This window comes from Drosophila navojoa, chromosome 5 (genome assembly GCF_054131105.1).
Source record: "Drosophila navojoa isolate 15081-1374.11 chromosome 5, UAZ_NAV_1.0, whole genome shotgun sequence".
NCBI classification, from domain to species: Eukaryota; Metazoa; Arthropoda; class Insecta; order Diptera; family Drosophilidae; genus Drosophila; species Drosophila navojoa.
Window position 1 is genome coordinate 6900757 of NC_142893.1, and position 26421 is coordinate 6927177.

The window sequence follows — 26421 nt, forward strand, 5'->3', positions numbered from 1 at the left end:
GATAAGCGCGGTGCAAACCAAAGGCCAGGTAAACATAGGTAAATGCTGAGCTTAGGATATCAATCAACGCGCACTTGGCCTGTGTCAAAACAAGATAAAAGCCAAGAGAGTGAATAGGAAGCCACAAACTTGTATATATATACATAAGTAATTTGTGAGACATTCTGTAATGTGAAAAAAAGAAAAAAAGATATCTTTTATATGCAAATGCCGAAAAACGAAAAACTAAAACAATAAACCTGGCAAAATTAGCTAAAGACTTACACACACACACACATACACATCTCACATATTACTTAACAGGCGAACGGAAGTGATTAAGAGAAGCAACAAGTGGACAGCTATCAACAGCAGCGGCAGCTGTAGATACATTCACAGCTAATATATCTGACGGATGCCTGCGCTGAAGAAAGTGAAGAAGCTGCGCTGCGTTTTGTCGGTTACAATCAACCAATGTGCTCTGTCTGTGTGTGTGTGTGAGTGTGAGCCGTTGGGAACTAGACAAAAGGCTTGCTTATGCAAATGCATGGACAGCTAGATACACAGCTATAGATACAGATACAGATACAGATACAGATACATTCGAGTGTGATGTAAGCAGCCAAAATGTGGCTTAATTTATGCAAAGCATTTCTATGTCGGCTTTCTTTTATATACATATATATATATACATATATATTTCTTATAATATATATAACTAAATAGTTTTTACGCCAAAATTATTAACCGTTAGAGCAACACCTTCATTTTTAACACGCTTCTGTGGGTGGCCTAGCTGCGAAAAAAAAATACAAAAATTGCTTGAAAATTAGTTTAGCACTTTTGTTTTTGAAAGTTTTCGTCTCTGAGTGCCTGCCACGCCCCCTTGCACAGTAAACTGAAACATAAAACTCTTTATAATTGCACTGTAAACATTTCACTTTCGTTTTTAATACCCGAAACAAAAATGTTGTCGCCGCGCATCGTGCACAGAATAATTTTTCGGCTTACCTTGTTTTTGTTGGCTTTGGTTTTTTTTTTTGTTTCTGATTTAATTTTATTATTGTCTTGTTTTGTGGAGCAGCCACTTTCGCCATGTGGGTGCTGTGAAATGCGGCTGCTGCTGCTGCTGCTGCTGCTGATGATGAGCTGTTGAGCTGTTAAGATCTGTGCAGTTGATCCCATGGAGGACTCAATTAGCAGCTCGTTTCTTGTTGCCTCAGATTTGCATAATAAATGTGGCTACTGTGGCGAATCGTGAACTGCGATGACCCCTTCCAGATGACCTCCCGCACATATCGTATATATCGTACATATCGTTCGCCTTAACGATTGACATTTGCCTACGATTTTGGGTAGGGCTCTTAAAGGCAATTTCATATGCTGATTAGCCGCGCACACGTGACTCGGGACGAAGTTTGTCGCGCTGCAAATTTCACAAGATTTCGCGTTTGCCGTTGCAGTTGAGGCTGAACTCAAAGTCAATAAGTAGACAGATATATATGGTTATGTAATAAATATAAAAATAAATGTTTATTATACTTAGCTCAGTTTGGCTCAAACAATTATTCGAATGCTGTTAACTTAAAGAGTCGAGAAACCACATTCAATAAGATCTTAAAAACATTTGAAAATCTTTTAGTATTAATATATAATTTAATTTAATCACGTCTTTATCTACTCAATCGATTTTTCATGGAATCGAAGTAAATATATTCAGATTGGAAGAGTAAAGAACTTTCTTAGAAAATCTTTGGAAGAAAATATACATCTATAAATTCAAATATTGAAAATTCCAAAGTAATTTAGTATTTAAATATATTATTTGTAATAAAAAATCTCGACAATTTCACTGAAGATATTTTGTGTATTTTTGTGTTTAATATATAATATAATATAATATATTTTCAGTATATAAATACATTTACTTTTATCTATTTTCTAGAAATAAATATATTTAACTTTCATCTATTTTTTACAACTATAAATTTAGTATAATTTAAGCTAAGCCCAGTTCCATCAACCCCTACTAATTCGCTTTCATTCATTTACTTGCAGATCGAACTCGAAGGCCTCGTATCTGCCGCGTCAGAGCCTGGAGAAGCTGAACAACACAGATCCGGATCATGGCATCTACAAGCTGACGCTCACCTCCAACGAGGACCTGGTGGCGCACAGCAAGCCCAGCTACGGCATTGCGGCGGCCGCCGCTGCTGCTGGCAAGCTGAAAATGTCCAACAATTTGCCGGATGTCTTGCCGCTGGGTGTGAAGCTGCAGCAGCAGCCGGTGAAGCCGATGACGCCCAGTTCGCCGGGCGATGTGGTTGTCGCCATGCGCTACGGCTCCAATAATAATCTCGCAACGAATGCCACGCCCACGAATGCAACGAATACTGTTGGCGGCAATAATACAGCCTATGCCATGATCTATGGCCAGACGGCGCAGCAGCAGCAGCATCCGCAGCAACAGCAGCAACGGTACTCGACGCCCACAATGGGCCACGCCTACAGCAGCAAAAGCCGATCGCCAGCGCCACAATTTACGCGATCTCAGTCGTACGATGTGAAGCAACTGCAGTCCCTAAACGATGCCACCACATTTATCTCCCAGTCACAGGTGGATCTGAAGCAGGTGGTACAGAATCTGGAGACGACGCTCGAGGAGGCATCGCTGCCAGCGACACCGCCGCAGCTCTTCTCGCCGGCCAACTCCAATTCCGATTGCAGCCTCAGTACCAGCTCACTGGAATGCAGTCCAGTGAATGCGAATACGAATGCGAATGTCAATGCGGATGCAGCTGCGAACATCTTTCGGGCTGAGGTAATCAGCACCACGCCGACGACGATGGCGACGACAGCGACGCAGCCGAAGCCACCTGTCAGCCGGCAGGAGTCGCTGCGTGAGAACATTGAGAAGATAACGCAACTGCAGTCACAGCTGATGTCAGCGCATCTGTGTGATACGGCGGGTCTGCTGAGCAGCTATGGCAAGCCGAGCAGCACCACGAATACGAGCACGAGCACGAGCACCACCACAGAGACAGCCACAATTGCAGCCACCGCCACAGCCAGTGAGCAGCCGCCCAGCCCAGCAGCCACTGCTCAGTTGGAGGAGGAGCCGGCAGTTGAAGCGGCCACGGCAGCCACGCCCGAAGCCTCGCCCATGGATAGCCTGCAGCTGATGCAGCGCAGCGAACTGGTGCTAATTGTCAATCCCACGCCCAGCACCTCGGACATGGCCTGCCAAACGGATGAGGATCTGCTGGACAATGAGCTGGTGGCCACGCGCGAGGAGCAACAGACGCGCACCACACTGCAGCCGCGTCAGCAGCAGGCCATCGAGCTGGAGTACGAGCAGGCGGCCCTAGAGCTGATCAAGCAGCTGTTGCCCAACGACAAACTCATCGAAATCCTAACACCAAAAAGATATAAGCCAACGACACAGTATGTGAACAACTTGTACAATCCGAATGTGCAGCTGCGTCCGGCCAAGCGGGATGTGGGCACCTCGACGCTGATGCGCATGAAGGGCGACAGCGCCAGGAGCAACAACTGTAGCAACAGCTCCAGCAACTCAGTTGCAACGACAGAGCTGCAGCTGGTCAGCGTGGAGCTGCAGCTGACGGATGAGGACGATGCAAGCGACACGGATAGCACGAATTTAATCAAGCAGCAGCTGGTGAGTATCCAGTAGTTCATATCATCCCTATAAGCCTCATGCTAACTCTCATCCACATTTTTGCCTTTGCAGCATGCGCTAATCAAGCAGTTGAACCAAAAAATTGGCTCGCTCAAGAGTGAGCAGCAAACAATTTGCGATGAGTGCAGCATTAATGACAAACTGGGCCTCGATTTGCTGGCCAAATTAACGGAGAAGGTGCGTCCCAGCGAAGCCTCCAAGTTCCGCACCTACATCGATGATGTGGGTCACATAACCAGCCTTTTGCTCTCGCTTTCCGAGCGTTTGGCGCAAACTGAAAGCAGTCTGGAGACGATTAGCAGCCAGCAGGAGAAGGTAAAGCCATATTCTTGTCTCTCTCTCTCTACATATATGGGATCACAACTAAATACTCTTTATTTTTTATCTTACAGAGTACGCTGGCAGCGAAACGTGAACGTCTCTATGAGCAGCTTGAGGAGGCGCAACGGCTCAAGTCTGACATCGATAGGCGTGGCAGCAGCATTGCCAAACTGATTGGCAAACATCTCAACGTTGACATGTGCGCCGATTATGATTACTTTATTAATATGAAGGCCAAACTGATTGCCGATGCACGCGACCTCTCCGACAGGATCAAGAGCAGCGAGGAACAGTTGAACGCCTTAAGCGATGCGCTAGTCCAAAGCGATTGCTAGCTGGGCTCTCAATTCAATTTTCCGTGCTGTCAACTTTAAGTTGAGGGCTGTTTGCGAGAATTGCCTTAGCTGCTGGTCGGGCTGTGTGTATTTAACTTAACTTAATGTGCTTAAAATTCAACCACAACACACACACTATAATGTATAAATATTTTATGTTCATTTGTGATTTTCAATTAGTATGTAGGGTAAACTATGTATCAACCGCATATGTGTAAGCAATTTTTTACATAATTATCAAAAGCAAAGATAAACTGTATGCATTAATAAAAATTTTAAAACAATTTAAATAGCTCAGTCATAGAATTTGGTTTTCAAATTTGTCCCGCGCAAAGGCGCGATCTGGCAGTACGTCTGGCGTTGCCACTGAAGCTTAAACTCATGTTATTGCAACCATTGCCTCACAACTATCGTAACGCAACTATCGACAATGTTATATATCGATAGCAATCATTGATATTTCATCACATAGTATTGCCACTGCTATTGCTTATTTACAAAAGAAAGCAATAATTTATGTTACCAAACGTGTTTTCTTGTAATTCAAAACCAATGCTAACGTGGCATATATTAGCCCATGTTTCTTATGTAAATTTTTGAACAATATTGATTTGTAATCGATAACAAATATTGCTAATCAATGCAATCAGCTGATGGAATGCCCTCTCTATTAAATATTATCAATTAAATTGCTATGTTTAGAGGCAAAACACTCTGCCAAAACTGGATTAGAAGCGCTTTGGCAATTACAGCGCCTCAAACACAATTACATCGCAGTTGGCTAATAAACGAGTAAGTTCTAAAATACCAATTGCTTGCGATATTTTAATACAAAAGACTAAACCATAGCAGAACGACAACAACAGCAGCACATCCGCAGCATCAACATCAGCAGAAGCAGCATCAGCACCTGTTTCGTGGCATGGCAACGGGTGGCGAAACAAAGGCGGAGACGCCAAAGCACACTAACAGATTAGCAGCATCCAAGTCACCATATTTGCTGCAACATGCACATAATCCCGTCGACTGGTATGTTTTCTTATAAGAAATGAGATAAAAAGTAAACCTTTCTGGCAACCTCCTTGTAAGGTATCCCTGGTGTGAGGAAGCCTTTGAGCGTGCGCGCAGCGAGGACAAGCTGATCTTCTTGTCCGTGGGCTATTCCACGTGCCATTGGTGCCATGTCATGGAACACGAGTCGTTCGAAGATGCCGCCACAGCTGAGGTGATGAACAAACATTTTGTAAACATCAAGGTGGATCGTGAGGAGAGACCGGATATAGACAAGGTCTACATGCAATTCCTCCTCATGTCCAAGGGCAGTGGCGGCTGGCCAATGAGCGTTTGGCTAACGCCAGATCTGGAGCCATTGGCAGCTGGCACCTATTTTCCGCCAAAGCCGCGGTAAGGCATAACACATTTCATTTCAAGACTGAAAACCCATAAAACTCTTTGCTGCGCGCAGCTATGGCATGCCCTCGTTCACTATGGTGTTGGAATCGATAGCCAAGAAATGGGTTTCGGATCGCGATTCACTCAAAAAAGCGGGCAGCACTCTACTACAGGCCATGCAAACCAATCAGAGTGCTGGAACTAATGCAGAACTGGCCTTCGAGCGGGGCAGTGGTGATGCCAAGCTGGCGGAGGCGGTGGCCGTACATAAGCAGCGGTTCGATCAGCAGCATGCGGGCTTTGGCCGAGAGCCCAAGTTTCCGGAAGTACCACGGCTCAATTTCTTGTTCCATGCCTATTTGGTTACCAAGGATGTGGATGTGCTGGACATGGTGCTGCAGACGCTGGATCACATTGGTCGTGGCGGCATCAACGATCATATTTTCGGCGGCTTTGCGCGCTATGCGACCACGCGAGATTGGCACAACGTACACTTCGAGAAGATGCTGTACGATCAGGGCCAACTGATGGCTGCGTATGCCAATGCCTACAAGTTGACCCGAAGCAAAGAGTTTCTGGGCTATGCAGATCGTATCTATGAGTATTTGATCAAGGATTTGCGGCATCCGGCAGGTGGCTTCTATGCGGGCGAGGATGCTGATTCCTTACCTACCCATGAGGATACGGTCAAGGTTGAGGGTGCGTTCTATGCCTGGACATGGGATGAAGTGAAGCAGGCATTTCAAAAAGAACAATCTTGCTTTAAGGATATCAGTGCAGCACGTGCTTTTGAGATTTACAGCTTCCATTATGACCTAAAGCCGTCGGGCAATGTATCGCCATCCAGTGATCCGCATGGCCACCTGAGTGGCAAGAATATATTGATAGTGCGTGGCTCAGAGGAGGACACTTGTTCAAACTTCAACATGGAGCTGGAGAAACTGCAGCAGCTGCTGCGGACAGCGAATGAGATCTTACACAAAATTAGGGATCAGCGTCCACGTCCACATTTGGACACGAAGATCATCTGTGGTTGGAATGGCTTGGTACTCTCCGGCCTAGCAAAGCTGGCCAATTGTGGCACGGCCAAGCGAGATGCGTATTTGGCTACCGCCAAGCAACTGATGGAGTTTATACGCAAACACCTGTACGATGAAGAAGAAAAGCTGCTATTGCGCTCCTGCTACGGAGCTGGCGTGGCGGATAATACTCTTGAGCAGAATGCGTAAGTGAATGAAGGAGTATAACCACATATATCCACTATATGTGACCCATTTTACAGCACTCGCATTGAAGGCTTCCTGGATGATTACGCGTTTCTAATCAAAGGCTTGCTAGACTATTACAAAGCCTCCTTGGAATTGGAAGCCTTGAATTGGTCCAAGACGCTGCAGGAGACACAGGACAAACTCTTTTGGGATGAAGATAAGGGCGCCTATTTCTTTTCACAGCAAAATGCGCCAAATGTCATAGTGAGACTTAAAGAAGGTACACGGCTTCATTTACTCTCACGAAGCTCGTTACACATCTCATCACAATTTCATTACACAGATCACGACGGCGCCGAGCCCTGTGGCAACAGTGTGGCTGCCCGTAATCTTACGTTGCTCTCGCATTATTACGACGATCGCCAATATTTCGAGCGTGCTACGAAGTTGTTAAATTACTTTGCCGATGTCTCGCCCTTTGGCCATGCCTTGCCCGAGATGTTGTCGGCGCTGCTGTTACATGAAAACGGTCTCGATTTGGTGGCTGTGGTGGGTCCCGATTCCGAGGACACGCGACGCTTTGTCGAGATTGTGCGAAAGTTCTATGTGCCGGGCATGATCATCGTACACTGTGATCCACTGCATCCGGATGCGGCATGCAATCAGCGACTGCAACAGAAGTTTAAGATGGTCAACGGCAAGACGACCGTCTACATTTGCCATGATCGTGTCTGCCGCATGCCAGTGACAGATCCAGCCCAGCTTGAAGAGAACCTGATGGCCAACTTCTTCAAAGAGCGCATCTGAACTAAGAACCACTCAATTGACATTACTCGAACTAGTTGTTAGCGTTATTATGTTGTTATTAGGGTTTAACAACATTGTTAGATTGTTTAGCTTCTAAAGCATATATATATCTATATATGTATACATATATTAATCGGTTCTCGGAACATGTATTTTAGTTTGTAGCTCCTCTTTTTGTGACCTCTCCCCATTTTGAAAAGCAACCCTAACTCAATTTAAGCTATAAAATTAAAAAGATATAATGGAAGTTAGATTAGATGCAATCTCAATCCAACTGTGGAGGGTTTTCAATTTACAATTTATGTTTTTGAGGATAACTTTAGGAAATTGTTTAGTTATGACAGTTTTGTGGTAAACCTTAAGTGGAATTGCATTTTTTAAAACGGACTCGAGATTATATTTTTGTACAAATTAAATGTGGGAAGTTATAAAAATATATGTCATATATAAACAATTTCTTAAGTAGGTCCATTTGGGCAGTGGTTAAATGAAAATAACAAATTGCGGTTTCATCTTCACAAATACAACACATTAATTTGTGCATCATTTATTGGAATCGTTCGTTTGGCTGCTCCTCATTCAAATGGACACGGCGCGCGTCAGGCCACAACTAAATACTAAAAATTGTGCATTTTGCTTGCTTTTGTTTCTTATTTTTTGTTGCTCTTTTATATTATTATTTATATATTATTATTATTATTATTATTATTGTTGTTGCCGTCGTCGACTGCAATATTCAGATGAGAGGAGCCGCCCAGGCGTAAAAACTAAGAACTATAAACTAAATGCTGTGACCTGCTGCGCTTCATCGACGCATTCACTTGTGGCAGCATTCTCAGCCATTCTCTGGAGTGAGAATTGCTGAGCTATCTGCCTGATCTGAAGATCATCAGATCGTGCCACAAGAGTGTCTGATGCGACGGGCCAATTGGCGCATAAAGAGAACTAAATGTATGGAGAGAACAGTTCGGTAATCGATAATCGGTAATCATAATCGTAATATAATAGTAATATAATAGTAGTAATAAAAATAATTTAGTTGAAATTCACATTCATCACATTGGTTTGCACTTGGCGGCCAACCACTTGCCCTTCGTGCCTGTGGTGTTGTTGTTGTTTTTGTTGTTGTTGCTTGAATGCAGAAGCTGTCGCTACATTTACTGTTGTTCTTGTTGTTGTTGTTGCTGTTGCTGTTCTTTTTGTTGTTGAAGGTGTTACTGTTGTTGTTCTAGTGGTTGTAGCGTCAGCTGGTGCATCCGCTCAGGTATCTGCATCGTTAAAACTCATGGCCGCATCGAAGCTATCAACGATCGTCTCCATGCGCTCGTGGTGCTCGAAACGTGCAAATTTACGCTCCATGCGCGTATACGAATGCCGGCGAGAGTGTCGTGTCCGTCGAAAGAAACGGAAACGTGTGTCCTCCTCCTCTTCATCGTATTCGGGCGCCGACACTGAATCTTCGTCCGTTTCGCGCAGGAATTCCTTGGGATCGCGATGAATCTTAAAGATTTTCGTCGTGCCATGCAGCTTGGATATGGTCCGTGATGCATTTAAAATACCACGGTCGGCCAGCGGCAGATGCTGGTGCTGATGCTGATGCAGTTTGTGTGTACGATTCTTGACGGCAGTTAGCCGATTTGTGATGGACACCACGTTGAACAGCTTGGATAGCTCCGAGTCAACGGAACGTGTTTCGCGACGCAGGTTCTTACCGTTTTTAACATAGATAAAATGATTGATTGATTGATTATCGGCCACCAGGCTGGCGGTGGGTGAGCTGGAGCTGCCATTGCCATTAGCGCTGCCGTTACTGTTACCAGTGCCGTTCATATTCACATTGCCGACGCTGTTGCCGTTGGACGTTAACAACGTTGGTGTGGAGGGCGGCGCTGGGGGCACGTGCGGCATTGTGTAGCAACGCTGACGTCCCTCATACAGGTTGGCCACATTATACCGGCTGAGTCGGCACGATTCCGAGTCAATTTCTTCGTGGTCGGAACTCGGCATGTCCATAGCCTGCACGCGTACGTGTATGTGTATTTGTGTTAATGTGTTTTTATGTGTGTGTATGTGTTGGTGTTTTGAGAGTGGGTGCGTTCGCGTGAGTGGGCAGCAGCAGACGAAGAAAAAGGGCGAAAAATTGGGCGTTGTAATAATTGACACATTACATTTTGGCATGCTAACAATATTTAGATGATGTTTGTATACCTGTAGCAAGCCCTCCACTTCCGAGTAATGACGATCCGTCAGACGGTGCAGTTGTTGATCCATTTTTGCTAAACAACAACAACAGCATAACAAAAATACGACCGTCCGATACCAATACTTTTAGCTGCACAGCAACCCTGCGCACTGCGCAGTCCCAGACCGAGTTCGATACCAATGCGCCACTGCCCTGGTTGCCGAATGAGTATCTAGTGGCAACTCTATCAAGTAGATGGCAGCGCTGTGCGCTAAATTAACTTGTTGAATAAATCGAAATGTGTGCATATTCTTTATTGCGACCGCTCGCCTTATTTATTTAAATAAGTTTACTTTTTAAAGCGTTGCTGTTCAGTGGCCATTGGTACATCCTCTTCGCTATTCGGCCAGTTCCCGGCCTCTACCTCTTGATAGAAGGCTCCACCTCTACCTCGGCCAGGGATTTAACCAGTTTACGAAATTTTTATGGAGAACGAATCGTCCTTTAGAGCCCATTTGGAGAATGAAACATACTTTATATCAGTTACCTGAGTAAGTACGCTTCCATGGGGGCTGGCCATCGGAATCCTCCTGAGTGTTATGCTCGACAATTTGGGCCTGTTCCAATAGATCACAGAATGTTTAAATACTATGGTGAGAAATGTGTTTGCGGTACTTAATGTTTAACAGAGCGCACAGGAAATCCAGTTCCGTCTCCGTGTTCGACGCTGGTTTTCCAATTGAGCGAGCAGCGCGCGTTTCTCGAAAACGAAGTTGTTCATGGACACGCTATTCTACTGTTTATCCCGAAAGAACTCCATGTAGACATGATAAGCCGGCTTGGTGGGTGAAAACTGTTCGCGAATGAGGTCAATTGCATTGTTCCAGCACTGGGCCTCTATGGCCCAGGTGGAATGCCGTAAAAGAGCAACGAAAAGCCCTTTAAAGCGTTCTTATCGCTGATGTCTTCGAGCTTTTTGTATGTTACAATGTTTCTAATAAACTCTTCGACATGTGCGTGCAGCCGTCTTTAACATTAATTATATTTTGTTTCAATTAGAGCTATCAGGGGCTGTTCATATGTTTGTATGTATGTATGCGTATGATTCACTTACCTGTCGCGCCGTTTTCTTTTATCTCTGCAGCGATCGGCGGGTGCGATAATTTATAGAAAATTCTTGTGAATTAACAGGTGGATAGAAATGAGAAGTAGGAAGCTCTAAAATATGCATTATTTTTGCTTTGCATGTGTAAATTTCCGTCCATCAATGATGTCCAGACTTAGCTGAAAACCTGCTTTAAAGGCAAAATATTATTTTCCTAGAAACAAATATAAATGTAGTAGAAATCTATATTAATTTAATTAATGCTCTATTTGATATTTCGCTCATTCAAATTCTCTCCGAATGCCTATATAAATATATGTATGTATGTAATTTCGTGTTAAACTGAGTTAAAGAAACAAAAAAGTCCCCTGCAAAACAATAGACATATTCACATACCTATGTACATACATATTTAAATGTTTATACATATACATACAAACATATTTACAAGAGAACCTTGCTCATACACGAAATCAACAGTTGCCGGATTTTCGAACTCGAAAGTTGTGGCCCTCTCTCAGAGAGCAAATGAGTCAGAAATATTTCGCAACGCAAAAAGCTCTCAAATTGGTATTTTTTATTTAGTTGATACGCTGACTTTAGAGAAGCAGCAACTGACTTTTGTTTATTTATTAATAACCAAACACCACAGAAAATGACGATGCTGTCGGACGAACAGTTTCGCATACTCATCGACACTATCAAATCTCTGGCGCCGGAAAAGGAGCAGCAATCGAAGGGCAGCTTCAGCAACTGCGTGGTGCGGTTTAGCGGGCAGCGAGACCACGACGCCGTCGACGAGTTCATAACAGCTGTAGAAACCTACAAGGAGATGGAGGGCATTAGTGACAAAGACGCACTGAAGGGAATTTCGCTGCTCTTCAATGGCGCCGCCGTTATGTGGTGGAAGGGTGTGCGACGGGATGCCCACACGTGGGAAGACGCACTCAAACTGCTGCGCGATCACTTCTCGCCCACAAAGCCCTCCTATCAGATCTACATGGAGATCTTCGAAATGAAGCAGGAAGACGGCGAAGTAATCGACCAGTTCATATGCAAACAGCGTGCGCTGTTGGCCAAGCTGCCGGAGGGTCGTCACAACGAGGAGACCGAGTTGGATTTCATCTACGGCCTGATGCATCAAAAGTACAGAAGTCACATACCACGTCACGAGATCAAGTCCTTCAAGGAGTTGCTCGAACGTGGTCGCATGGTAGAACGCACGAACTAGATGATATCTATATAACTCATTTTTAAATAAAATATTGTAAATGCTAGTTAATCTGCAGGGTATTTTCACTTCAGTCATAGTAAAGTGAAATCGACAGCTTTTTATGAAGAGAATGAGAGACATAATCGAACTATTTTTTCGGACGAAGCTAATGAAAGCTAACTGTGATATGAATGCTTATACACGTATTAGGTATTTTATAAGTAAAAAAAAAATCTAAAATCTACAAGAAAAGAATATACACAAATTTAAAAACGAAAAATTGCTACTTTGTATATATTTTTCAGCTGCAAATTTGAAAACCGACTTAGCGCGATCTTTTCCATTTTCGGATTTCTGAAATACATATGTATTGAGAACTGAAATGCAAACACCCCGCCCGCAATTTCCCATATAAAAACAAATTAGGAATTTTGTTTTTTAGTTGTTTTTTGTTTTTGTGTATTTGGATGGTTTGAGTTTTGGTTTGATTTTTTCAGTTTGATTTTGCGTTGATCGCAGCCTCTTGTGGTCGTCGATAGGCCCCCAGCTTGAGGAGTATGCGAATGTGGAAGAGTTCGACATTGCGCACACTTCATCGGGAAACGCAGACCGCAGCGTCTGCTACGCTATGATTGGCCAATGTGCTCCAAAAAAGATGTTGGCGCACGCGGCAGAGCAACGGCTACCATGGTGTGTTGTGAAACACCGACGTTGTTAGGATTGGCACTGCGCGCCTATGGATTCTGCACAAGAGACTGGACGTGCAACATTGCGGAGCTCCTCGACAGTCGCCACAATCTGGAGCGGCATGGCAGCGACGAATCGGAAGCCCCTGTTTTGTGTGTGAGAGCTGGCGTGCCTTACGCTTACCAGGGAAGTGGAGCTCCAAGGTGGGAACTGCCACCGGTACCTGGTAATTTAGCTTGCCAACCGCACGAATGGCGACAGCATAGCCATTGTAGTGCGATGTAATCCATTGTTTGACATTAAAAATGTCAGTTTAAAAAGTTTGTTTTTTTTTTTCGATTTTCTGTAAAAGAAAATTGAAGGTTTGACCATGACCAAGACTCAGCAGCAGCTGTCGCGCAGAAGCAACCGGCAGAGGCCACAACTTCAAGTCGTACTCAGTTAGCAGCAGCGCCACAGTTCACCAAAGCGAACTGCTGCAGCGCACCGAAGCGAACTGCAGCAGCGCACCATAAGTAAACCGCAGCGTGCTGCCAGAGCTGGGCAGCGGCATGGAGTTGCACCTCGCAGCTTGCGACACACAAAAGCCACTGCGTTGTCCTCCCATGGACGTGTTTTTGTTTTGCTGCATTGACTAAGGATCGACGCGAAAGCAACTGCAGTTTCGAACTAAGCGACAAGTGAGCAGCGCGTGGGTCCACTGGCCGAAGCTAGCGAAGCACACGCCCTCTGCTTGAACGCAGCGTACGGCACCACAGCTACGTTGCGCAGACACTAGGTCAAGGCAGCGGGTTTTGAGCGACAAAAAAAGGGGAAAGAGCAAAGCACACGCAACACCCATCACGGCCCGAGAAGCTGAGACGACGCAAACGGAGCACAGGCAACGAAGCTGGCCGCGCACAAAGCTCATCGACTGCACAGTTCCGAAGAACTCTGCAGAGATAAGCAATGCACGAGCAAGCGTCGCTGCTCGGCTACGTCACACGCCAATCAACGACTTAGCCTAGGGGCGAAATGCGTGCGCCAACCCGTTCTCCAAATCCTGCCACTCGAAGGTTGGTGAACAAGTTCACCGGTTGTAGTAGAGTCCAATTTGTGATTATAATAATAATAATCACGAAAAATCATTTACGCTGGCGTTCACAGCCAAATTGAGCCGAAGTTTCGGCGTGAAGTGCTAGCGACATTAGAATGCCGCTATTTTAGCTCTGCTTTGCTGGCCGGCGCGCCACTTGATGCTGAACGAAAGTCCGAAACTGACATAGGCAAAAAGCTGCTAGAGCTTTCTGTGTGTGTGTGTTGTTATTGTTCTTCTTCGATGTTGTCATTTTCCACTCTCCTCGTGTCCATGTGAGGCCAGCCGACAAAGTGAGTTTTGATGTGAGAGAGATGGTGAGAGAGAGAGAGAGAGAGACATTGACGTGGACATCCAAATATGCGCCCTGCGCAAGTGTTGTTATTGTAGATGTCGATGATGTCATGTCCCGTATATTGCGTGTGCGTGCGTGTGATGTTTAGTTCGCCTCATTCGTCTGATCCGGCGCCTGCCGCTTGCGACTGACTTCGGACGTGTGATCCCGCGCCTGCCGCTTGCGACAGACCTCGAACGTGTGACCGCGGAAGTTGCAGTAGGTGCAGCGTTCAACGCGATTAGCTCCGCGTAGAGGTCCCTTTGGTTGCGCCTCAACCACCTCCAGTTCGTTGTGCTCAATGATGCGGCCCTGCTCAAGCAGATCGCGGAATGTTGAGATACTTTGGCGGGGAATGTGCTTGCGGTACTTGATGTTGAGCAAACCGTAGAGAAAGTCCAATTCGGTTTCTTCGTTGTGTCGTCCCTCCGGCAATTGGGCGAGCAGTGCACGTTTTTCCACCACGAAGGTGTCGATGGCAACAGAGTCGGACTGCTTCTTCTCGAAGAACTCCATGTAGACCTGGTAAGCCGGCTTAGTGGGCGAAAAGTGCTCGCGAATAAGGCTGATGACATCGTTCCAGCACTTTGCCTCCTTGCGCACGCCCTGCCACCAGGTGGATGCAATACCATAGAAAAGCAGGGATATGCCCTTCAAGGCATTCTCATCGCTGATGTCCTCCAGTTCCTTGTAGGTGACAATATTTGTGATGAACTCCTCGACTTCGTCGTGGCTGCGAGCACCGCCGAATCTATGCGTACAGGTGCTAAAACTTCCTTTTGTCTTTGACGCGTCGCTAGCAGAAGCAGCCGCATTGCCAGCTGCGCTAACTGCCGACGAGCGTACAGCCTCGATGAGCGCATGAAGTTGCTCATTGGTCATCTGGATATTTGTCGCCATTGCTAACGATTATCACGCACTTTGTTGTTGTTGTTGATGAAAAAGTAAATTGCGACAGCGAACAAAGCCAATAAGTCACGGCGAATGCTGCTGCTCCTTGTGCTGGTCGTAGTTGACTGAAGTCGTCACGAATATGCCGGCAGCTTTTATATCCAAGCGTTGTGAAATTGAATTTCGAAAAAGTACCTAAGCAAATGAGAGAGAAAGAGAGTAGTGGAAAGAGAGCAGTGTGTGATATTGTTGTTGCTAATTCTAATCACTATAATTTAGTGAGTCATTTTATTTTGTGAAAGACTCTTCGATCGATACATATGTATGTATGTATGTATGTACATATGTATGTATGTATGGACATACGCACTAAGTTCTTGAAAAATTCCGATAAGCGACGTTAGCAACAAAAACTAATCCATTAATTAATATACATATGTATGTATGTATGTACTTATAGTACATCTATACACAGGTGTACATGTACATACATATATATATGTAAGTATGTATATTATTTGTATAGTTTTGTAAGTTGTATTTTCGTATTAACATGAAAATGTGCGAGCACATGTCCATTTCTAAACGTACATATGTATGTATGTATATATTTACGTCTATATATGTATGTACATTTTCTTATGTATGTATGTCTGTATGTATAAATCGGGGGTGTCAATTTTTTCCGTGGAAAGAGAACAAATGCTGGATTTCGTTCGCAAACAAAAGTAATAAGGGGAAAAAATTTAAAATATGTATGCACATACATACATATATATATGTATATACTTTTATGACAAAAAGTTAGGTCAGCAAATATTGTACATATTCGCTTCCTCTACCAAATCTAAGCTTAACAATTATAAAAGCCGAAAATAACAAAATTATGAACATACATATGTATGTATGTATGATGTAAGTCCATAAATATGCTATTTCTATGTATGTCTGTATATACATATGTACATATATACATATGTACGCATATCAGAGACTAAAATAGAGAGAGAGATAGAGCCCAGCGCCACAAAATAACTGCGTTTTTTGTTTAGTTTTCTACTCCCTATGTCGGCATTTCGTACAAACGGCACGCAGTTGCTAGAAATACTCTGAAACGTTTCTATTGTTTATATTAGCAAATCCAAACATTGGATTCAGTTTCCAAACACAAACTTTTCCCGCTAAGTAAAGAAATCTGTGCTTCATGTCTTCTGTCAATGCAGTAAGATGATTTGAATATCATAGTTAGATTGATGGACGATCTAATGGTTAACTTTTAAGAACTTGAAATTAAAAAATTGATAAATTCCAAGTAAATCAAGGGTTTTGATTCCTGAATTCAATTTCATTTCATTTAAAAAAAAAAATCGTTATTGCTTAGATCTATAAGTTTTGAATACTAAAGCAATTGTCCAATTGAACATACGGGAACTGTCCAGCCCTGATTCATGTTTTAAACGATTTGTAGTCGATTATTATGCGATGTTGGTGATATCGATTATTTTCAAACTGCTCTACTATCGACGCCGACAAATAACAACAAACTGCTAGAAATTATTTCTAACACGTTTTACTTGTCAAATGTAGTTTTATTATAATTATTCCTTCGGGGTGTTGTTATTGTTTTAATATTTACACAATTACGTAAATTATATTTAAAGTTCGCCAAACGCCGTTATTTACGAGGTCCGTACACCAACAAATACAAAAATAAGCAACATTAACTATGCCGAGCCAAGCGCCAAACACTGCATTGAATTTCAAAATTAAGCTACTGTCCGGCAATAATGTGGTGTTGGTCGATTGCGTCGGATTCGAGAGCGAGCTCTTTATGCCACAAATCATCAAAGGCCGTATAACATTCCAAAACATAATACCGAATCATCGCTGCTGCAATGCTGCGGCTGCCAATGTCCAAACGGGCCAATTGATTCTGCCCGCCTCCAAATTGGGCGATGTTAAAATTGTTACTGGTCTTGCAGCTGGCACGGCCAAGAGATTAAACTATCGGCCACAAATTGCCAACATGACGATTCCATTGCCTGGGAGCACTTCTTCATCCAGCAGCTCATCGGAGCGACCGATCAGCAGGGCTGACAAAGAGAATCTATCGATGCAGAGGACGCCCGAACAAGTGCGCTGCAGAGTACCAGCTGGAACTGGCCAGGGTGGTGTCTTGCCTACGTCCTCGCCCATTTGTCTGGATGCTTTCGAAACCTCGTCCTCATCAACTCTGCCCAGTCCGGCGCTGGACTCCTACACCAACAGAACTGTGACTCAGGACTCGCTTAGTATTAATCCACCTTCATCCACTTCCAGTTTCAATTCGTCCGCAAAGAGCCCAGACTTTGCTCAATGTAACTTCATGCACAAAGCCCCACCTATGCGCACCTATTCACGGCGCAAGCCGAATACCATGGACATCAACAACAGTAGTGGCGGTTGCAGCAACAGCGCCAGCGTCAGCCATCCGAAGTCTCCGCTTGCCTGGAGAAAGAAGAAACTGACAAAGGTATCGTCGACAAAGCCGCCGAGTCCCTGCATGAAATTGGAGCTGCGTCGTCGTAAGCTAATTGTGGATCAGAAAAAGTCTCTGCCCAAGCATACGCAGACGAAGGCTACATCGACGCCCATTACGACGACTAAAATACGTCGGAAGCAGGTGTCGGGCAAGACACGGCAGCAGTTCGACGCACTGAAGGGCACCGCCTTCGATATGCTTACCTCCATGGGACACAGTCACGTCTCTGCCCAGCTGGCCAAACAATTTAAAGAAGCTTGCGTAGAGAAGTACTCGGAAGCTTTGCCGAGCTACGCGGAGCTATCCGGCACGCGCCCATTGGAGCACGATCGTCAGGTCAGGTCGTTAATAGCAAAGGCGAAGCGCCTGGATAAGCAAATGTCCAAATCAGAAAAAGTGCAACTAAAAAGAAAACGAATGTAGATCCTGCTAGAGTACTATAGGATTATACGCGATTTCTTAAAAAAAAAGATCATTATAAAACAACGTAAAAGATTTAAAAAAAAAAAAATAAAAATCGGGTCACACGCGACTGCTGGAAAGGAAAAGAATTTAGCACACACTGCAGTGTCCGAAGCAAACCAAAGGCGGTTGGTGAAAAGAATAGAAATATGGTTAGATCAATGAGGTTGCTGAAAATAACAAGATTTTAGCACATACTTCATTGCACGACTTTCAAAGCGGTTGGTGAAAAGGATATCAATATAGTTGATGCCAAGGAAATGGAAACGTCTAAAAAAGAAATGAACTAAATTTATATATACAGTCAGAGCCTATGGCTATTTAGTAAGTCTTCAAAGTCTGAGCAAAGGCGGTTGATGAAAAGAATAATAATTTAGCTCATGCCTGACTGCTGCAAATTAAAGAATTTAGTTCATTTTCTGCATTACATTTTCTCATTACAATTGAAAAAAATGTGCATCGATTATAAATGGGGCAAATATATATATGTCTATTCTACAAATCATAATTATTATTATTATTATACATATCTATTTAAGTGGAGTAAGTCATATAAAACATAGTCAAATTCGAGGAATGGCCAACGGGCAGCAGTATTTAGAATTCTAATTTCGTATTGTTAAGGACTAAAGACTAAACTAAACTAAGCTAACATTTAAGGATAGCATTACACATTGGTATACCAAAAAAAATAAAATAAATAAATAAACAAAAAGGAACACATTCTCGCTAATATGTATAAATATATGTACAACTACGAGACTAGTTAAGTTTTAACCTATAATTAACGTAATTGTTGTTTAATAATTTTTGTACGTCAACAAATGTTGTTCTTTGGCTACGAGCTGCGGCAACGGAAACAGGCCTTGAAGCCACGCTTTATAGCGCGCATATTATGAATGACTTGTTCCTGAAATACAACAAAGTTTTCAATATGTAAATAAATATAGAAAATATAGAGTATAGGATTTGCCAGCTCACCTGCATTAAATTGAAACACATGGCAATTAGCGCCATTCCCAGCAGCAGATAAACGGCACATAAAATGAAGCTCAACTCGACTTTGTCTTTATCGGCGGTTATCTGGAAATGAAAACGAATCGTGAATACAAAAGCAACAAGATATGTAAATATATAGATATTGATGTAGGTATTTGCATAAATTGTTAAGCATTGATTATTTGTACTCAGAATCAGTATAATTTTACTATGTTATCATGAGAGCTTTGCCCTTTTAAGTACTATATAACATCATCTAGAATTATCTAAATAGCTTCCTTTAGCTTAGCTCTTGTCACTGATTAGGAGTACATAAAAGCTGTGCCACATCAACTGTCAATTCAATCCATTTGCATTGCATACCACACGATCGCCCGGCACCAAATCACCAAATCCAATGCTGCTCAATGAGATGAAACAGAAATAGCTGCCGTCCAGATAATTCCAATCCTCCCAGCGTCCAAAGAGTATGGCGCCCGATAGTATATAGCTGTAAAGTGTAAATAAATCAATTAATGCAATTGATATGTCTAAATTTTCGCTTTTGCCACCCACCTGACCATAACGAAGACACAGACAGTTAGTGGGACAGTTATTTCATCCGTGCTGCCACGTATTTCGCGCTCAATATCTGAATCAGAGTCGGAGTACGGCACATCCAGCACACTGGAGGTCTGCATAGAGCTCTTGGTATAGGCACTGCTGCTGGTGCTGCTGCTAATCGAGCTGCTGTTGCTGTTGCTGGAGTAGCTGTTGCTGCTGCTGCTGCCACCGCCACGTGCGCTTTCCATGTTCTGCAACTGCAACTGAAGTGGGCATAGAATTGGGGAGATATAGATATAGAGCATATGCTATATGGTATATGTATGTCTGATATCTACTGACCGCTCGTGCCAGCTGACGCAGTTTGCGTCGCTCGCGTATTATGCGCCGCTTGGCTACGCCTGGACAAATGCGACAGAGACAGACCTTGGAGTAGATCCATTTAAAGGATTTGGCCAGCACATCGCCTGGGAAATAATAGTGGTAATAATTAAAAGCCAAAGCTCATATTAGCACTTAACATGACCACAACATTACTTTAACATAACCTTAACAGTTTAACTATTGCAATATTCATACCTATATTAGAGAGATAGAGCAGGAAGAGTGGCATGCCAATGATCGCATAGAGTATCGTCACCAGCTTGCCCCAATCGGAGCTGGGGGTTATGTTGCCATAGCCAATGGTCGTGATGACAGTTAGCGAGTAGAGAAATGCGCCCGAGAAGCTCCACTGATGATCAACGTCGGGGCCCTTGATCTGTTTCTTATACACAGCTTGTTGATACTTAAGCAGCACTTCGTTGACACTGGAGAAGAGAGAGGAGCTCATGAAATAGCTTAGAATATATATATATATATATTAGTTATTAGCTTTACCTATTTCTGTAGGCTTGTCGATCGTAGAAACTGATGTTCTCGGACGTCAGCTTCCAGATGCTGTTGAGGCACTCAGCCGTCGCATTGGGCTTGATTAGGTTTTTCGTCTTGAGTTTTTCGTATTCGAAAATTTCGATTGTCTGAAAGATGAAGGCGCCGCCAATGGTATAAAACGTGACTAGAAGTATGATGCCCACATTGCTGAACATAAATGCCGTGAAGTGACGGCAATGATCCTTGAAACGCTCAAATGCCGGCTTCTCTGCGGGCTTGCGACGAAAGGAGCTGCGCCGCGACGACATAATGTTGCCCGCCTCCACACCAAAACATCCAAATCGGTAACCGAATCGAAATCGAAATCGAAATCGAAATCCAATTGGACTTTGCCTCGATTAGCGGCTCGTTGGCAACTCTCGAGTTGTCGTCTGGACATGCTTCGATTCGATGCTTGGCCTGCCCATCGATCTAAATTGGTTGTGTTTCCTTGAAAAAGCTGCGAATACACATAAACATTTCATCAATGGTTGCTAAAGGACTTCCTGCAGCATCTATCCAAAAAATAAACAACGGGCCGCCTTTATAGACAAACACTCCATATATTACTCGAGCTGCCACTAAATCTCTGTGCTAATCTTTATTTACTCGCTTGTATTATTTTATTTGTGTGTAGTTCTCTTTTTATTTATGGATGCATGTTTGTGGCAACAAATGCTCAAACGATTCTTCTCTTTTATTTAATTTTATTTATTTATACCAACTAGTTGTAGATGCTTTGCATAAGGTCTATAATTTAGTAACCTAAATTGAATTAAACCGAGCTGAAATTATATTTCAGATATTTATTGTTTTTTTTATAAATATTTATATCATCAAACAAATATTTTAAAGAATTATTTTGATTATATTTTTATTTTTATATTTATATATATAATACTAATATTTATATTTTTACTCAATTTAATTTTTAATAACACTTTTACATATTTTACATTTTTTTTTTTTTTTTTGTATTATTTACTTTTTCACCACACAATATATAATATTTTGTGATCCATGTTCTTTTTGAATAATCCAAAAATTCCAAAACCGAAACGCTCCACGCATAACTCATATTAACTAGTGATAATTCTTTTGAGTGCCCCATTCGCAGTGACAGTTTAATGATATTTTCGAACAGATTAATTTAAATATTCGTCTGCGAGCAGACGCCTCAATGGACTTGACTTGTTTTTATAAAAGAATGAATATGAATATGAATATAAATATGGAATATGGAATATGAATATGAATTATTTCATTTTGTTGCTCTAACAGTTGCCAAAGTTTTCTTCTTTTTTTTTTTTCGTTGTCTCTGAGTAACAAATGCTGTGGGTGGCATTGCTTGATTGCGGTCTTGCTCTGATGACGATGACGATGATAATGATCATCAAAATCATAATGATGGTGGCACTTGTCGCCTAGTTTCTGCTGCCCACAGCATCGAAATATGAAGACTTCCTAATCATATTGGAAGCGGTTGCCAAATGCTTTTATATTTCGTCTTTTTTTTTTAGAATACCCTGAGAATTACTTAAGTGGGGTAATATGAAACTGACTTTAACTAAAAAAAATATCATGTGTACAGTGAAGACTGACTAATACACACAACAAACAAATTTTGAATGGTGTAAACATTTTTTATAACAAAAATAAAGAATATATAAAATATAGTAATATTACAAAAAATAAAAGAACTCGGATATTTACAATTTCTATATATGTACATATATTTAATAATTTCACATTTGCTGTTTTAATATTTTAGCTAATTCAGAAATCTTACTTATATTATAAATTAAAAATATATATATATAGCGCTAGATTTTCAGGTATACACTACCCATTATAGCACTACAATAGGCTTAACATTCTTTGTTTATGTTATCCTACAGCTTTATGTTATCCTACAGCTTTCTCTCTCTCGCAGTCCGCTTTCTGTTCATTATTATTATTATTATGTATTAATACAGAGTATAATTTGGTCAATCAAACTCGCTCGCCCTCTCTCTCTCTCTTTCTTTCTAGCTCACTCTATCTCTCTTTCTTAGCGCCCTCTAGTTTGTAGTGAGTGTGAAATATGTTGAAGCTTATTTTTATAAACTTCTACAACAGCCAACAGTCATTTGTCTAATTTGTGGGCAGTATTTTTTTTTTCTTCATCTCATTTATTTATTTATTTCATTCTGCATGGCTAAATTATAGAAAATCTTGTTGGCTGAGATATCTGTCTTTACTTAATTAAAAAAAGGCGCAAACTACAGTTAAGAGCCAAATAGAAACATAGATAAGTACTTTGTATTTACAGTTGCGGCGGCGGTTCGTAAATTAAATTAAATTCCCTAACTATTTACAAGCAAAAACAATCAAAAATAAGAAAAATATCAGACACCCAGACATACATACATATAAATTTGTACATATGTATATATATGTGGCTAATTAAAAACCAAACAAATTGGCGCCAAAAGCAAAACAAAACAGCAAGAATAATGTTGAAAAGAAAAAGAATTAAAATTACGAGCCAAATAGCACAGGGGAGACTGACTGTTCGGCTAGGAGCTATGGGGAATGAGCGACTAGAGGGTCTACAGAAATCATAGCAGTATTAAATTCGATGCTTCCATCTTATATGTTTTCCTTAATAGATCGTCAGCCTCGTCAAAAATATACTCTATAAATTCTACGCCGCCTAACTGGGCCATTACACCCTGACTTTAATGAATGCGGGGTATAAAGAAAAACATTAAACATTTAATTGAAATGTGTATAGGCAAATGAAAAAAAAAAAATAGAGACATTAAAAAAACACTGTCAACTTTATGTTTATATTCTTAATGAAATAAAGCAGGTGTTAACACAATCAAAATGAATAAAACTCAGAATAATAATGTAAATACTCTTAGCTCTGATATACTAGCTTTCAACAATATGACTATTAAAATGCAATTAACTTGCTGAATTTTATGCCCAGCTAAAAAGTGATTTAATTTCTTATTAGCTGGAAAGCTTTCAGCACGATAACAATATGCTTTTTAACATTAAAAATTCAAAGCAAAAGCAAAAATCAACTAAACAAAATGCTAATTGACCTCAAAATTTAAAAGAATTTATGGAATTCCATGGATTACGGTAAAAAAAAAAAAATAATATAAAAAGAAAAGATCAAAAGACAGAAGAAAAAAAAATGAAGGAAATCGCACGATGATTTTATGCTAATATACATACGTTCATAATACACACATAGAAATGGGTGTGTAGATATGTATGTAAATTTACTCCTGGGAAACGCTGATTGGCTGCTTAAGCATATCACACATACAGAGATCTCTAAACTTACACACACTCCCTCTGGGATAAACGCACACACACATATGCACCCCTCTCTCTATGTGTGTGCGCAATTCCCTTGGCTGGTTCTTTTAACTAAATGTCTAAACAATTGGATTTTTACTTAAAATCTTAATTGCCTCATAAACTGAATTGCCGAAATTGTTTATGCCTTTTTCATTTCTTTTTTTTTTTTTTGTTTGAGCGCCCACAAATCGAACAGCTCGCTTAATAATACAAACATTGAGTTACTCGACTCAAAGAGCGCACTTGCATAATTATTTTTTCCATAATGTACATAATTGCCCACGTCAAAAAAAAATATAAAACCAAAAAATATTATAGACAGGCAGTGAATGTTAAGTGCCAAACAGCTAAATGAGAAAATATTCAAAATGTTTCAACTAGAACAAAAAAGATCGAAAGAAATGTTTGGATGCAAATGAAAAATGCTTAAGCGCAAGTTGCGCTTGTGTGTGTGCGAGCAAAGCAAATGACACGGATAATAATAAAACGCAAGTTGCGGTAAAATCTGTGCATGTTTAGCCGTGCGCAATGCGCATGTGTGTGTGTGTGAGCGAGCGAGCGAGCAAAGCAAATGACATGGATAATGCGGTAAATGCCTATGGTCGAGGTGTCCGTGTGTGTGTGTTTTTGCAAGTGAAACAAGTGACACGAATAATAATAAATTACAGTTGGATATGTACTTGGCTACCAAATGTTCCTCGTTTCGTTTGACAGACATTGATGTGGGGCCAAGACCCACAAAAAAATTAAAAAACTAATTTTCGTGCATTGACCGGCGTATCGTATGGCACTCTTTTTGCAAAAGAAGGAAGAAAATTACATACAAACGTATTTCGTACATACTACACGTGTACGTACACATGTACGCACACATGTTTATTTAAGTTATTATTCTTATTGGCATTTACACACACATTTGGCAAACTTATTCATCATGGATAATCGATAACTATCAACGATCGCTGTGAAATGTTTACTGCTTCTATTTGTTGTTGTTGCGTGCTAAGTTTATGTGTGTGTGTGTGTGAGTCTGTTGTTATTGCTGTTTTATGTTATTTCTTTGCCAGATGCCAAATACACGACATGCCGGGCGTGACGTCACTAATGCGTTGTCGTCATTGCATTGTTGCGTTTCATTTCGTTTTGGTTCGTTTCGTTTTCGATTCTTATTTCGCAGCTGATTTCCCATGCACATCTATTTTAAATCACATACACTTGTTATCATAAGTTGTCGCTAGCTTAGATGAAGCTTATTTTTTAGACATGGGTAATTTAATTACCTAGTTATCGATATTTTGGTTTATTCAAAATAACTAAGTTTATATTTTTTAAAACGTTAAAAAGAGACTGTAAAAAAAGTGACCGCATAGTGTCTCAAAATCCGAGTTGTTTTATAACATTTAAAAGAATTCATATAAACCTAATTATTTTGAGATGGATAAGTAGATAACTAAATGAAGTATATTTTAAAATCAGATTCGCTCACATAAGCAGATTTTAGGAACAACTGAACACAAACATTTTTTTCTGGTTGTACGCAAATTGATGCAGGCAAGTGTACAATCGCATACATATTTACACTGACATGTTATTTAAACATTAACTCAATCTGAAAATATTCATGCTGCTCTATTTATTTATTGGCACCTGTAGCACACTATAGCACTGTAGACCGTATTTTTATTTATAAACGTACATTACTTAATTCCACTTCATCAGTCGCTGCCGCATTTAATACCGCTCTGCAGCATTCAGATCAACCGCGCGCGCCGCTATCAAACGAAACGAAACGTTTGCCACAACGTTCTGCCAGCCACTGACTGACTGGGCGCAATATATTTTTAGAAGACGTATATATATATAAAAATGCTAATTTTGACGCTTCAAATGTGACGTCACTGATCATTTCAGCAAAGAGTGAGCGAGAGAGAGAGGTAGACAGAGAGCGCAAGTGCAGTATGCGTATAAGAGCTCTGCGCATTTGTTGAGTTTTGCCTGCGCATTCGTATACTTTACCGTTATGTCTGCATTAACAATCGATTGAACGTTGAATAAATACATGTGTACATATGTATGATTGCTGACAATAGTAAGAAATTCAAGTAATTTAAGAAAAATGCCAATATGAAAAATTAAAATGTATGCATACGTCACAGTCTATTCTCTTTGTTTGCCGCTCTGCCTGTTTGCCAAAAGAGGATCATGTAAGCTGTCTATATGTACGCAGCAGAATTCATTTTGTATAATGAGAGAGAGAGTGAGAGAGTAAGTGCTCCTATTGGTCACTTAAAGCTGGACTACAATGACCCCTCTCTGCCGAACGACTCAACATTTGAGCGCGACTGAATGCTTGAGTGCAAGTCGCCCTATATAAAGGGCAGCAGCTGCAGCATTT

At 41.6% G+C, this 26421-nt stretch overlaps 7 protein-coding genes across 13 annotated transcripts in view; 4 read left to right on the forward strand and 3 right to left on the reverse strand.

Annotated features, from left to right (window-relative positions):
• Positions 1 to 4625, forward strand: part of Shrm (shroom) — a 68111-nt gene extending 63486 nt beyond the window's left edge. For all 5 annotated transcript variants that reach the window (XM_089260755.1, XM_089260754.1, XM_030383721.2 and 2 more), the window contains 3 exons: positions 2038 to 3658; positions 3731 to 3994; positions 4072 to 4625. In XM_089260755.1, the coding sequence (XP_089116881.1) occupies positions 2038 to 3658; positions 3731 to 3994; positions 4072 to 4335 (2149 nt within the window). In that variant the 3' untranslated portion in view covers positions 4336 to 4625. The remainder of the gene's footprint in view (positions 1 to 2037; positions 3659 to 3730; positions 3995 to 4071) is intronic.
• Positions 4626 to 4833: 208 nt separating this feature from the next.
• On the forward strand, positions 4834 to 7993 carry LOC108653353 (uncharacterized protein B0495.5). Of its 2 annotated transcripts, none has more exons than XM_018103753.3 (6): positions 4834 to 5127; positions 5185 to 5364; positions 5425 to 5739; positions 5801 to 6952; positions 7010 to 7215; positions 7279 to 7993. In XM_018103753.3, the coding sequence occupies exons 1-6, from the start codon at positions 5030 to 5032 to the stop codon at positions 7740 to 7742; spliced, it is 2415 nt and encodes an 804-aa protein (XP_017959242.1). In that variant the 5' UTR covers positions 4834 to 5029; the 3' UTR covers positions 7743 to 7993. The 2 variants fall into 2 exon arrangements, with proteins under 2 accessions (XP_017959242.1, XP_017959243.1); XM_018103754.3 differs by having other exon boundaries at positions 5188 to 5364.
• Positions 7994 to 8249: 256 nt separating this feature from the next.
• LOC108653358 (uncharacterized) lies at positions 8250 to 10110 on the reverse strand. The gene is made up of 2 exons (XM_018103761.3): positions 9951 to 10110; positions 8250 to 9758 (listed from the first exon to the last, which is right to left on the reverse strand). The coding sequence occupies exons 1-2, from the start codon at positions 10011 to 10013 to the stop codon at positions 9003 to 9005; spliced, it is 819 nt and encodes a 272-aa protein (XP_017959250.1). The 5' UTR covers positions 10014 to 10110; the 3' UTR covers positions 8250 to 9002.
• A 1459-nt stretch (positions 10111 to 11569) lies between these two features.
• On the forward strand, positions 11570 to 12311 carry Arc2 (Activity-regulated cytoskeleton associated protein 2). The gene has a single exon (XM_018103765.3). The coding sequence runs from the start codon at positions 11685 to 11687 to the stop codon at positions 12258 to 12260; it is 576 nt and encodes a 191-aa protein (XP_017959254.1). The 5' UTR covers positions 11570 to 11684; the 3' UTR covers positions 12261 to 12311.
• A 360-nt stretch (positions 12312 to 12671) lies between these two features.
• Positions 12672 to 15372, reverse strand: Arc1 (Activity-regulated cytoskeleton associated protein 1). Of its 2 annotated transcripts, XM_089262110.1 has the most exons (2): positions 14492 to 15372; positions 12672 to 14452 (listed from the first exon to the last, which is right to left on the reverse strand). In XM_089262110.1, the coding sequence occupies exons 1-2, from the start codon at positions 15236 to 15238 to the stop codon at positions 14444 to 14446; spliced, it is 756 nt and encodes a 251-aa protein (XP_089118236.1). In that variant the 5' UTR covers positions 15239 to 15372; the 3' UTR covers positions 12672 to 14443. The 2 variants fall into 2 exon arrangements, with proteins under 2 accessions (XP_089118236.1, XP_017959251.1); XM_018103762.3 differs by having other exon boundaries at positions 12672 to 15372.
• A 1356-nt stretch (positions 15373 to 16728) lies between these two features.
• Positions 16729 to 18937, forward strand: uno (univalents only). The gene has a single exon (XM_018103759.3). It carries the CDS (start codon positions 16956 to 16958, stop codon positions 18171 to 18173), a length of 1218 nt encoding a protein of 405 aa, XP_017959248.1. The 5' UTR covers positions 16729 to 16955; the 3' UTR covers positions 18174 to 18937.
• sand (potassium two pore domain channel sandman) lies at positions 18676 to 25841 on the reverse strand. Its single transcript, XM_018103760.3, has 8 exons — positions 25723 to 25841; positions 20634 to 21126; positions 20334 to 20563; positions 20097 to 20221; positions 19767 to 20017; positions 19575 to 19701; positions 19194 to 19295; positions 18676 to 19122 (listed from the first exon to the last, which is right to left on the reverse strand). Exons 2-8 carry the CDS (start codon positions 20933 to 20935, stop codon positions 19051 to 19053), a joined length of 1209 nt encoding a protein of 402 aa, XP_017959249.1. The 5' UTR covers positions 20936 to 21126; positions 25723 to 25841; the 3' UTR covers positions 18676 to 19050.
• Between the last annotated feature and the right edge of the window lie 580 nt (positions 25842 to 26421).

Bases quoted from the DNA above. Each gene is read 5' to 3' on its own strand.
- LOC108653353 (XM_018103753.3), top strand. From the start codon at position 5,030: ATGTTTAGAGGCAAAACACTCTGCCAAAACTGGATTAGAAGCGCTTTG. The intron at 5,365-5,424 runs GTATGTTTTCTT...CCTCCTTGTAAG, and splicing joins GCACATAATCCCGTCGACTG to GTATCCCTGGTGTGAGGAAG. The intron at 7,216-7,278 runs GTACACGGCTTC...TTCATTACACAG, and splicing joins CATAGTGAGACTTAAAGAAG to ATCACGACGGCGCCGAGCCC.
- LOC108653358 (XM_018103761.3), bottom strand. From the start codon at position 10,013: ATGGATCAACAACTGCACCGTCTGACGGATCGTCATTACTCGGAAGTG. The intron at 9,759-9,950 runs GTATACAAACAT...GTACGCGTGCAG, and splicing joins AAGTGGAGGGCTTGCTACAG to GCTATGGACATGCCGAGTTC.
- Arc2 (XM_018103765.3), top strand. From the start codon at position 11,685: ATGACGATGCTGTCGGACGAACAGTTTCGCATACTCATCGACACTATC.
- Arc1 (XM_018103762.3), bottom strand. From the start codon at position 15,238: ATGGCGACAAATATCCAGATGACCAATGAGCAACTTCATGCGCTCATC.
- uno (XM_018103759.3), top strand. From the start codon at position 16,956: ATGCCGAGCCAAGCGCCAAACACTGCATTGAATTTCAAAATTAAGCTA.
- sand (XM_018103760.3), bottom strand. From the start codon at position 20,935: ATGTCGTCGCGGCGCAGCTCCTTTCGTCGCAAGCCCGCAGAGAAGCCG. The intron at 20,018-20,096 runs GTCAGTAGATAT...TGCCCACTTCAG, and splicing joins TGCGTCAGCTGGCACGAGCG to TTGCAGTTGCAGAACATGGA. The intron at 19,702-19,766 runs GTGGGTGGCAAA...TACACTTTACAG, and splicing joins TGTGTCTTCGTTATGGTCAG to CTATATACTATCGGGCGCCA.